Below are 13,508 nucleotides of genomic sequence, written 5' to 3' on the forward strand. Positions count from 1 at the left end.
TGCACTTCCCATGGTGTTTAATAACACTTAAGGTTACAGTAGCTCATAACAAATTGTACGAGACGTTTTATACATCAAAACCATTACCTAAGCTCACATCAGTTTTGGCTGTGAGTCTGACAACACCGTGCTTCACAAGCTTGGGGGGGGGGGGGGGAAATAGCAGAACTAATGAGCAAGATGATCTGAGGGACAAAAAATGGTGAATTGCCATATAAGACCTGATATTTCTTAAGACTCTCTATAAAAATCAGTGGATTAAAAGAAATAGGGAGTTCAAGACTGAATACTAGAATGTCATTGGGTCAATATGCCCTTTTTCTTGGGTCAATGTACCTCTAGATTTAGCTCACAGACCATGGATTTAATGAGATATTTTGTAAGTGACCTTGTATAACAGTGTAATAGTAATACAATATCATTTACGTCATTATACCTATTTATTTTAGGCCTGGGCAGCCCTGCCTGGACTGTTGCAAAGAGTTTCAGATGATCCCAGTCTACAGTGAACCATGAAAGGACCTCATTAAAAGTAACAAAATATTTCAGACTGGTGAAAAAGAAATGAAAAAAATACAAGGGCTTTTATAAGTTGGGATGAATGCAATTTTTACATCATATGTTGACCGCTACTTATTTATTTCAATTAAGAAAACATGGAAATAAAGTTCATCCGTGTTTTTGCAGATTCCCTTCCTCTTTTCTGCCTCTTTCTGTTCTTAAAGAAAAGAAAACAAAAACCAAACAAACAGAATTCTTCATGGCACCTTTCTTCACCATCAGGTGTCAGTGCTATTATTTTTGTCTATGGGTACTGTTGATGGTGAGGATAATATCATGTACGCAGTCTACCCAAATGGGCTGTTGACAAGGCTACCATGATCTCAGGAGCCTGAGTAACACTACCAGAGATTTGTTCCACATTTATGAAGACTTTATTATCCAGTGTCACAATAATAAAGTCTCTGGTCACATTGGCTGTTAATGACAGGATCCTCTTGAGAGTTTTCATTTCCATTTACTATCACAATGGTAACTAAACTGCACAAATAAATACACATTTACTTTGGCCCTGTCAGTTACTCATAGTCCTTCTCCCTCTGGCTAAAAGCAGAAAAAAAAGAATTTTTGGGAAGGGTTTTTTTTAAATTTTCAGAACCAAAGAGTTTTTCTGGTAGCTCACAGGATATTGAAACATCCTTGACACCTTTGCCACCACACAGCTATGTGGGGCAGGATAATACAGCCAGCTGGCAGCCCACATGAAACAATAGTTCCCAGTTAAAAGCTTGAATTCTGTGCTGACTCAAATCAATGATTATGCAGACCAGGGTACAAGGCCAGGGCCTCTAATGTCTAGGTTGCAGTGGTTTTCCTTTAATTTATCCCCAAACATCATCATTTCAAATACTTTTTGGAAAAACGCAGGTCATATCCCCATATTGCAAATTTCTGCAGGATTTGCAGCCAGGCATCTGACTCTGGGTAGTTTGAACTCACACTGATTGCCAGTATGTTCACTAAAGTACACAAATCCAATCAACTAGAAGAAATCCTGCTCAGGATTACTTTTGTCCTTCCTAATCTATTCGTGCAAGAATTTTGGACAGTAGGGATCTTCTACTGTAGCAGACAGCAGTGTGGAGGAAAAAAGCTGTTATGCTGATAGAACAAGTACTCCATTCAATGGTTAAAATAAGCAGTGAATAAGGCCACTGGGCAAATGATCAGAAAAGCAAGGGCAGAAATCACCTTCCACAAGCCTTGTAACAACTTGAAGCCTTTTGCAAAAGTTCTGTTCTGCAGACAGATTCACCCTTGCACTGGGAGAGGGCAGAAGAGAACTACTGCTTGGTTCCCTTGTTTGATATGTGTTGCATCTATTTTTCAATGCATGTGCTGTCCTGAAGAGAATTTACATGCCTGAAAACAGCTGAGCATGCACTACCCAATGTGTATCATATTCCCATCCAACATGCCTTGTACTGTGAAACCACACTGAGTTTGAAAATAAGCAATAATAAAGCAGTTTCACGACAACAGATTAGCTGTTGTTCTCTGAAACATATTTTGGTGAGGAAATACGAAAGAAAAGAAAACAATCTCCACCTGTATCATGGTAAACAGAATTACAAACAAGCTTAGTGGAAATGTATTTCAGAAAATATCTTAATTTTATTAATCTAAAACTTTTACACTTTTTTTCCCTCTCTCAATGCAATCTTTTAATCTTTTCTGTGAATTCAAATATGTTTAAATTTATTAACACAGGAGTATAATCCAGTTACTATTTTAAGATTACTGGAAGTGGTGTGAGTTAGAAAACAAATAAACCAATGCAGCTTCACTGAAGCAGCAATAGCTCATGGAATACATTATATATCAAGAAACAGTAAGGCTTATGAAAGAGTATTTCTGGTACAAATGGTTAAAAGATCAATCATTTATTTAAACATTTAACAAATGGTTAGAAGTTCAATCAGTGATCAATCAACTCACACATATGTCGCTACAACTAAAAAGCCTGATCCCACAGTCTAAATGAATCAATGGAAACCTTTTCACTGGTTTCATTAACCTTTAAATCAGGGCACTAAATTCAAAGGAAATAAAGCCAGTATAAACACTTTCTAAATTATGCTTTCAGATATTAGTACAAATGAGAAGTAGAATCAAGCTAATTATACAATGTGGAGGTTAAAGCAATGTAAGTCTATCCCTTTAGCCTTGCAGTGACTGAACAATGTGATGGACATGATCAAATGCTAGCAAGATAAACACTTTCTGCACTGGCACTAACTAGGGTTGTTAGTGTTTTAGAGTTATAGTTTTGTTAATAATTATTGATTCTGAAAGCTGGTGCTGGAAGTCTTAAGACTCAACTGTGAATAATTCAAAAGACTGTCTTCACTTTGTAAAGGAAGTCTAGCCTCTGGGAAGATAATCTCTTGGGGATTAAGTTCCCCCAAATTCTTGTGTTTACAGAGTAAGCAAGTGGACACTGAAGCTATTTGATAAACTAAAGTACTAACAGCAAAATTTTGTACTATCATTTACAAATGAATTTGGGTTTATGTCAAAGAGAAACCATGGTTCTGAACAACTATCATCATAATGTGTAACGATAAATTTGGTTCCATATTTCAATTCCATTTTAGATTCCAGCTATAAAACAATTGAAATAAATATGGTGATGGCTTTGCATTGATATAACTATTATTTCTTGGATTGGCCCACTTTAGTAGGCAACTTTAAAGGAAAACACAAAATGTATCCACCATAAATAGAATTTTTTGCTTTTTTGTGATTTTCTGTCATGGAGACCACAAGTGACTACTAACACTACAAGACATGAAGATTATTAGAAGGCACATTTAAGGATTATAATTTGTTGTAATGCCTAGGCTGAATTTTTCATGGTTTTATAAAATCCTTGAATACTAACAGCTTCTTAAAAAACAACCTGAATATATGAAGAAATTTATAGATCAAACTATTAGAACAAACATATTAACAGTAAATCAGTATCAAGTTCTTAAAAAACAGCTACTGAAGATTATACCTAAATTGCAGCCTCATGCACAAAGAACTTTAATCAGATTATTATATAATTTTATGGAGAGATTCTCACATGTGTGAATCGCCAGTTTCAACAAAACATCCATCTATTTACATTAAGTGTAAACAGCAGAAGCTTTTAACTTATTTTCAGATGCCAATTGTTGAGTTTTATTTTTCTGGAAACAGGAAGGCAGTTTTTAAAATGTATGACTGTATTTTAACTAACTGAAATAGTGTTGATAATAAGTGACAGCCTTCAGCCATTTTGTCTAAAGCAGTAGTAAAAATTAGTGAAGACAGCCATAGCATCAGTAATAGAGACTTTGTTTCACAACTACAACACGCCAATGTTACTGTATGTGGGTTTTAGAATGTGTCAGGCTGCTCAAATTCTTTTAAAAATTCAGAGAGGAAAAGATAGTTTTGTTCTGTTTTGTTTTATTTTGTTTTAAATGATGTCATTTTTATATGCTGAAGCAGGCAAAAATAAAAGCACTTCAAACATGCAGAGAGGTAAATAATTGGGATCTCTAAATGTAGGTGCAAGTCCTACAAATAGGCCTATATTTGAATAGTTCACAACACACTATACTAAAAGTCTATTGCACACTGAAGACAGCGCAGAGAGGGCCCAAAGTAGAATACAGACATCAGTCTTTGTAGAATCAAGGCTTCAAGTAATAAATTCCTAACCACTTATGTTACCAAACTTGTGAGGTTTCTGGCTGCTTCCAAAAGAACACTTTTCTCTGATAGTCTGCCAAACATTGTGTGTATATGTAAGTATTGGTATATGTACACAAAGTTATCAACTTTTTAATCACTTCTGAGAATAAGTCACCTTAGAGATATAATATGATGTTTAAATACAGTATTTTTGCTACTCACCTGTCTGTTACGTTCATCCATAATCCTTGTAATCTGAATCTTTTTTCTCCCCATAGTCCCCGTTTTTTTTTCTCTCCTTCTTCCTTAAAATTATGTATTTTTCCCTTCTCTTTTCTTCCTCTTTCCCGTTTCCTCAAAACAAACCTCCTTCTTCAGCACTTGCACTACTCAATTCACAGTCCCCTGCATCCGTTCCTGCCAAACACAGAAAGGAAATCAAATGTTATTACAAAAATTGATAACTAGATGAAAGTTACTGCATGGAGCTGACCAAGAATCCAAACGATAATATACTGCATGAGTAAATTATAATAAAAATTTAATGCACCTATAAAATAATTAATATATAAAGAAATAGTAAGTTAATTCAAAGGCTTCTTTCTATGAACAAACAGACCAGTGTATCAAGAAATTAAGAAGAGGATTGAAATACACATTGCCAAAATTTTAACAGAATTAGGTGTCTCTAGTTTTAAACATCACCCACTGCTCTAATATGAAGAATTACCTAAATCAGAGAGTTAATGAACCTTTCTGTACCTATGTATGCTAAATAGGCCAACTAATTCATTTCTGAAGGGAAAACAATCTTGTGTTTTGACAGCAGAGGTGATAATGTCCCTCATTATGCAAATAGGATGGACCTTTATTAAAGTGTTGCTTGATATATGAGAGATGTCAGATACTCTAAATCCAAAATTTTAACCTTATTCTTTAAGAATATACATTACTGTCTTACTCAAGATACTTGAAGAAAACAGAAGTGTGTTTTCCCTCAGTTCATTTCAATGTGAGTTCTTAAATGTTCTAGCCAATGACTTGTAACTGGCAAACGTTTAAATCTTTTCATATAAAAATTCTTGCACCAAAAGACAAGCTATGTAGCACAGAATAATAGGGACAGATGATAGTTTAGAATGCCTTGGCAGATATTTTCACTGTTTGGGTAACGCACTAATATTATTCTCAGAGCTTTACCATTCTGGATCTGTTGCAGAACTAGGAACAGTTAGATGCAGCATATAAAAATAAACAATGCAGTGAACATGCCATAAATAAAAAAAAATTAATTTCCATCATCTGCAAAGTATTCCTAGCAGTAATAGAGTTGATAGAAACAGTATAAAATAATTATGTTCAATCTAATACTAAAGTAAAAAATGCATTTTGTTCCTCTTAAACATTTACCATACTTTCATATTTACAGATACTGAATAGAACAGCACAGAGTTGTTTCAAAAGCAGAAGAATAAATAAAATATGGAATAAGTATCCTTTAAAACAGTATTTTAAAGTTTTATTTTAGGCCCATCTACCACTACAAATACCTCCTTGGAAATAAACATTTTGGAACTTTAAAACACTGGTTAGTGTTCCCTTATATATTTTAAACTTGTAGTCTTGCAGCCAACCTGATAAATTCTCACAATATGTTATGTAACACTAAGCCGATGTCCCGGCCACTTAATCCATTATTTGGCTCTGATTCAAAGCTACTGAGGTAGAAAAGCTAGACCTCACTCACTCTGATCTTCAGTGCTCTTTTGGTTTTCTTTGCATATATTAAACTCTAAGATGCTCAAGAGTTTTATGGCTCTACCAAAACAACAACAACAAAAGTTAACAAGTAAGCGTTCAGTCTTGAGCTTTCTAACTAGCCATTGTAACTACTGTGCTCAGCAGAAGAACTCTTCAAGTACAACACTTATTACCTTTCTGTGCATAGAATCATAGAGTCAATCACAGATTGTTAGAATCATATATGTGAATGTCTTGTTATATTATCTGCTAGGTATATTTATGGATGCCTAAACCAGAATGCCTAAACCAGAACAACCTGCATTCCAAATATAATCAAGTGTAAAGGCTGCAATTTATTTTTTTTTTCTTTTGTTTCCTCCCTCTCCCCGCCCTGCTTTTCACTTGATTTAAAACAGTTCAAATTTTCATGGCCTAAAAAGACACAGCAGTGCTTGATCTTATTTGCAACAAAAAAATAAAAGTTAAAAACACTGGTCAGATGTATTCACAAAACTTTTTTTTTCCCCAAACAAAGCTATGAGACAGTCTTATCTGATATTCAGTGTTGACAAACAGACCAAGTCTATTTTTGGAAACGGTTTTAAATTTCCTCAGACTGGGTTTCTTTCCTGTTTTTCCTACAGTCTTACCTCTGATACAAAGAGCAAGTTAGACTGGTGTTTCCCATGCACATGCAGGACCCAAAGCAGCCTAACAGGCTTTCTCTGTGATAGTAAGCCAATAATCCACTGCAAATGCATATGGAACAACTTCCTTTCCTTTCATTCAGCTGTGGCCAGTGGCACTATCGGCTTACGGCACTACGCCTGTCTAAGCTCTTATTCAGTGCAAGGTGGAAGGTCAGGGTGGACAGATTAGAGCAGTGGTGACAGGGTAGCAAGGATAAGAGCACTTCTGCAGATCAAGATGTTGATGTTTTTGCAAGCAAAAAAAAAAGAATACTGAGAAATATCTACTAGGAAGGACAAAAATCTTAGTGGCAGAGCAATATATTGAGTCCCTCCCACTCACTCATCAGTTCCTCATTTAAGAGCAGTCTTCAAACAACAAGCTTTTGTACAGTTTAAAGCCAGAACACTTAAAATGACTATGATCTGCACAAAATTATCTTCAAGTAATTCATGCAATACTCAATATTCAGAATTTTGTTCTTCATTACCTGCAGTAATCCAGTAATTACACTGGTTTAATTTTAAGTGGAAAAACAGAGGAAAATAAAGCTGAAAGGGAGCAAGCACTATATAGTTGTTCAACATTATCACACAACCTGAGAGAACCTGAAGGAGAAGACAAGAATGTGTTAGGTCATATACATCCAATGTAAAATTTGCAAGGAAGTATAAATTTGCTTCAACAACCAGCAGGTTAAATTTGTTTGCATGGAATTTAAAAAAAAAATCTCTTCTGTTTGCCTTTTCCTTTCTAGTGTGATTTTGTATAAAAGCTTTTCATTTTTTTCTAGCAAATGTATTTATTTTTTAAATTTATTTTAATTTTCATTGCTACTAGAAACAAATTTGGAATGCTGTGGTATTCTCTATGTTCATCTTATCCTTAGACATATATACATATATATAACATCATGTGCTACTCAGTTTACTGTTTGCCTACAGTTCTTCTCATTTCATTAGTATAGATGCAAAGCAGAGAGCTGGACTGATTCCAAATCAATTAGATTCAGATGAGTAAATCAAGACATCTGACGGTAGGGCTATAACCTTCAAAGTCTGGTGACTTCTGAGTCAGATGGAATGTAAAGACCTCTGGAGACCAGCAAATCCCTATGGCTGCTTTAGGACTTCACCAGTGTTCTCAATACTTTCTGAAGATTCTTGCAGGATTAAAGATTACAGTATTAAGCACTCAAAGTTCCTGTTAACTGATATTAAAAAAGGACACCAGTGAGAAAAGTTTAAGGTACTACAAAACTCAAAACAGTACCTCAGGCTTTCATTATCCAAGAGAATCTAAAAAGGAACTTAAGACAATTTGTTGAAGTAACCCTGCACATAAGAAAAACCTTCCAGCTTAATGACATGGTCACATGCAAACAAATTGCATTTAAAGAAACACATAGTTACATGCTATGGTCGTACAATCTTCAGCATTTTGTTGCAAACCCAAATCATAATTGAAAAAAAGAGAAAAAAGGCAACACATAAAAATCAGACTGCTTACAAAAAGAGGAACTTCATTTTTGGCGGGCTTCTGTTCACTATGTGATTTGGCAGAGGCAGTGGTAGCTGACAGAAGACTGATCTGAGCCTTGAGAAAGGAAAAGCACTAATGGACAAATGCAGCAGCAGATGATCACTCCTGTCTCTTGTGTGCATTCACACACAGACATACAGATGTGAGTGCACATACACATACACACACACATGCACACCCACTATCCCCTCTCTGCAACACAGAAGAATCTTGATAGAATGGCAGGAAACACGCACAGAGTGGTCAGGGAAGGATATGATGTCAGCAACCACGAACAATAAAAGGTGTAAAGGTGCTTCCTTCCCTAAACTGTTCCAGAAGTGCAAAATGGGAACCAAAACTCTCCACTTCCTTCTCCGAGCAGAACTGTCTGAATCTGCTCTGCTGCAACACCCCAGACAGAGAATTCTTTGAACAGTCACACCAGGGGCAATAAGGAGTATCAAAACAGGAGAGAGAAAATATTTAATTTATAAACAAGAAGGCAGCCAGAGAAAAACTCAGTTAAAATGTGCTGGGTTTTAGCATTTTCATGGTTGCTTTACAAAAGAAACAACCTTGCTGTAAAGATGTCCCTGTTCTATTAAGCAGTTTGCACTCGGAGTGGATTAATTACATAAACTAGAGAAGTAAACCAAATATTTTTTATTTTCTTGATGTAACGAAGCAAACAAAAAATGCTGTCCCCTTTCCTATCTTGATAAATTAAAGTAACTTGAAGGATCTACAAAATGTTTGGAATTTTTTTTTTAAATTTTTTTTTTTTTTGGTGAAAGCCTTTTTGTTTACTCAAAAGAGTTTTGAATCAGGCCCTAAATAAAATTCTGAATGTATTAAGCATACATCAGCTACTTTTCTAATGTAAACCCAACTGCGAAACCTACAATATAACTAAAAATTCACGGAAAGGAACACATATTCAAATGAAATGGTCACTCAAATGTTTGCTGCAAAAGCCTTAGCTGACTATGCTCCATGTACAGACAGACACAGTAATGCAGTGAATAAACAGCTGGGCATAATGCACCAAAAAAGGCACTGATCCTTTTGGGTCTGACACTTTGAGATGGATAAAGTTGAGAAAAAGGTGAAAGTTACAACCATCTCTTATATTATCTGATAGAGATCAGCTGACATTACAAATAGAAGTGGTCCTTCGCATTTCAGTGTGGTTTGGTTGCATGGGCATTATGGAAGACACAGTTTGGGCCATTAACAGAAAGGCATAACATAAAATTGTATAAGTCATCACCACGGCAGTACATCAGTAAAGCAGAAATGGCATGATCTACAATATGGTTATCCAGGCAGAAAGCCATGCAAGAAATGAATCTGAGTCATCTTAAGGTTTCAAACATCTGTCCACAGCACTCTGATTTAGAAATTAAACATAACCTACATTTATGTGTTTTGATCTTACGGGCAGGCTGCCACATGAAAAGATTGGAAGGGAGTTCATTTTAATCTACTAAATTTAACTCTCAGGAGATCATGCATTTTGCTGCAGGAAGTATAAAACAAACATTTGAGCCATAATGGATATAATGCAGCAGATGAAATACTACAGACTACTAAAGAGACAGCACATCAAACTTAAGAAGTCTGTACATAAAGAAAATATTTGTAATCTTTAGCTACCAAAGCTTATTCATCTTTTCATTTATCTGGCCAGATTCCTGATCTACGGCATGATTTTAATTTGTAATAGAGAATGATTCAACGGCAATGAAATTCTGCATCAAGGCAGAAGAAAAATGTTCATAAGGTTGCAGACTGCTAAATAATTCCCTATATGCAATTTATTAATTAAAAAGTCTAGAGAAATATTGAACAATTTGATCTGAATTCATACTTCGGTAACTTTACTATGGATTTTGAAAGCATCTGCTGAATTCACGTTATTTCATTCCAACTGATATTCCATCTTTATTTTTCTTTTATATTTTTTTTTCTTTTTTATCTCTTTCTTTCTTTCTTTTCCTTCCTTTCCTTTCTTTCTTTCTTTTCTTTCTTTCTTTCCTTTCTTTCTCTTTCTTTCTTTCTTTCTTTCTTTCTTTCTTTCTTTTCTTTCTTTCTTTCTTTCTTTCTTTCTTTCTTTCTTTCTTTCTTTCTTTCTTTCTTTCCTTTCTTCCTTTCTTTCCTTTCTTCCTTCCTTTCTTTCTTTCTTTCTTTCTTTCTTTTTCTGTCTTTCTTTTCTTTCTTTCTTTCTTTCTTTCTTTCTTTCTTTCCTTTCCTTCTTTCTTTTCTTTCTTTCTTTCCTTCTTTCCTTCTTTCCTTCCTTCTTTCTTTCCTTCCTTCTCTTTCTATCTTTCTCGCTTAACAGAATCTATTCATTTTTAAGTCTGAGCTTCAGGAGATACACTTTCTCTGCTTTTCACATTTATATTTGAACATATTCCTATTATACTGATAATGTAGCAATGAATTTCCAATCATTCTTTCAGCCATGTTACTGTCTCATAATCAATACCACTATTTGTATTCCTAAGAGGAAGAAGCATGAGAATATTTAGCATTGTGAAATTTTTAGAATTTGGAGTTTAACACTTTTAAGAATATTTCATCTGCATTGAATCAGGTGATGGTTGCTACTGTAGCTTATAACTCTAGTACAGTACCAAGCTGTGTTACAGAGCAACTGTGGGTGGAACAGTTTCAATTGCTATTCATTTGTAAATTGCCCCTGAAAAGTCTTTCTGGGCAAACTGAGTATTATTGCCAAATAGTGGAGAAGATGGTGCTCCCTAATAACCTTATTTCATTAATACACAGACCCTGTTTTTCCAAAGAGCTGAGTTATCCAGATGTTGAATATCTAGTCTGTAGCCACCTATCAATTTAGTCTGATTCATGCCTACACATAAAGGAGGAGAGGAGTGACTTCGGCTTACCTGTCAGAGGATGTGCTAAGACTCATCCATCAGCAATGGTGAAGGAGGGTTTTTTGAAGAGTACATACATGTTACACCAAACCTGGACATGCTGATAAAGATTCACAATAGGAGGCCAAAGGCCTTCCAAGTGCTTGTGGCATTGGTCACAGATGGTGAGTCATTCCTTGCAGTGGTGCACCAAAAGAGGAAGCAACTACCGGCAATCTAGATAAAACTGATTGCTTGCAGCCCAGTAAGAAGAGATACATCCCTGCTATGCTTGATGAAGAAAGGAAGACTTGGCTAATTTAAAATATATTTATGAAATAGATGAAGAAGAATATTTGATTTGTAAAGCAAAAAATGCAGGCAACAGTGCATATTGTAAGGAAAGCAATTAAGAGAAATGTTAACATCCTAAAAAACATACCCATGACAAGGTGATTTACAATGACTAGTGGGTAATATTTCAGTGTCTACCCATCTCCCAGCTGAAAAAAATGGAAAACAAACAGTTTGAAGAAAAAGTTTGCAGATTCATGATTAGGTTCATGATGTACCTTTAGCAGCTAGACAGACATAATGGTAGTCTAACCAATAAATATGGAATAGGATCCTTGAAGTGCTTGGGAGACTGTCTTAAGCACAGCAGTTTATTGAATCAGACAAGCTAATGATACAAAGGGAAAAATAAAGGACTGAAAACTTAATCACCTAACTGGTCTAAAACGGAGACAGTGATAGGGCATGGAAACTTGCCTGAAAATAGAGTAGGCAAACTGGCCTATTGCAATTTCAGCTGGGTGTCTCAATAGTGTTGAGCTGATAATTTGATTGGATTGCATTATAGTTAATAGATATGCAATAAATACCAGGAAAAAAGGTGGTTTATAATTTCGGTATTTAATTTCTTGAGGTGGAGAAGAGGAAGCATTTCAGTGCTCAATGAAGTATGATTAAGCATGTTCTGTGTAAAAATGTTGTCTTGAAACTTCTCTGATCTTAGCCTATCTGTACTGAAAGATGTCTTTCATGCTGGGTATGAAAATGCTTACAGTTTGTGAGTAGTCTTATCCACAGATACAAAGGACTTTGGAGAATGTTGGCTTATTACAGTGTAATATCTCTAGAGTTAAATCATTGCATCATCTGAAAGCAATCCTTGGCTGTGGTTAGATCTAGATTTACAGATTTGCTGCTAGTGCTTGTATGCGAGGAAGTCTGTGGTGAGGAACATAAATCCCCACAACGGCTTTTAAGAATCTGGGGAAGATTCCAGGTATTATTGGAAAAAGCTATGTACTGTAATATGAAATCACAGCCTGGGCACAGGTGCCTGGTAATGCCAACGGCAATGGCAGATGATTTTAGATTGTCCTCTATTGAAGAAAGTCAGGATTGATTCTCAGAAGAATTCTTTGTTACCAGAAAAGAATTTTGATTACTTTCTACTTGCAATTTGCTAAATTGCAGAAATGTAAGATAAGAGAGCTGGAGACAGCAGTGTCTGAACGATGGTCAATGATTGGACTTGAAGAAACAGACAGAATAGATGGAGAACAGAATTTTTGGGTAAAACAGATGAACATGTTTAGATTACACAAAATTCAGAGGAATTTTATACATGCTTACCTGGGACCTTTTTGTGACTCAGAGAGCACTCTAATTATGTTTAACAACACTAGTTCTGCTATTCTAGATTTGTGCTGCACCATCATTTCATCTCTGTGATGATTTGGATTGTAGAATCCTAATAATCACATTTTGAAAGGTGATGCAAATTTATCTTTTCAGAAAGTTTCTAGAGAAAAGAGGAAGCTTTTAGAAACAGGAATTTTGTGGCTTGCATAAAGAGCAGAAAACATAGTAAGGACACAAAAAATCTCTTTAATGAACTGAGCAAATAAATGAGTGAGAATTGTTGAAAACTGAAATTGAAATTTAGGAAGAATCATCTAAAGAGGTAGAATGGGCACAAAAGTGAGGATGAAAATACTGGGAATATAAATGTGGAAATTAACTGAATGAAAGACTGAGATATGAATATGTTCCTGACTGAAAAAAAGAAAAAAAGTCTCTGCCAGACAACAAATTCTATAGGAATATTGTGAGGGGGCTTGTGGTCGGTTGACGTTTCACATTCACATTAACTAAGCACAGCTAACTGTCACAGGGCTAATAAAAGGAATCTCTTCTAAAATGACTGAAGTGAGTGACAAAAGTTGCCAAAGTAAAGCTTGAATGCAAGTAAAACTGTTTGGGGTTAGTGATGGGAAATACCTTGTCAGGAATACTGCATAGACATATTAAGATGATATAATGGTTTTTCTGGCTAGTAAATGTTGCTCATGATTTTGCTGTTTTAGGAGTAATGTGAGCGATGGCTGGAAGAGGAAAGAAAGAAGAAGGGCTACTACTGCTGGGAAGTGTAAC

General features: G+C 35.3%; 1 protein-coding gene across 6 annotated transcripts in view; it reads right to left on the reverse strand.

The window, feature by feature from the left end:
• MEF2C (myocyte enhancer factor 2C) overlaps window positions 1-13,508 on the reverse strand; it is a 139,461-nt gene that overhangs the window by 72,423 nt on the left and 53,530 nt on the right. For all 6 annotated transcript variants that reach the window (XM_054178435.1, XM_009900119.2, XM_054178434.1 and 3 more), the window contains one exon: window positions 4,450-4,644. In XM_054178435.1, the coding sequence (XP_054034410.1) occupies window positions 4,450-4,503 (54 nt within the window). In that variant the 5' untranslated portion in view covers window positions 4,504-4,644. The remainder of the gene's footprint in view (window positions 1-4,449; window positions 4,645-13,508) is intronic.

Source organism: Dryobates pubescens, chromosome Z, assembly GCF_014839835.1.
Source record: "Dryobates pubescens isolate bDryPub1 chromosome Z, bDryPub1.pri, whole genome shotgun sequence".
In the NCBI taxonomy this organism is placed as follows: Eukaryota; Metazoa; Chordata; class Aves; order Piciformes; family Picidae; genus Dryobates; species Dryobates pubescens.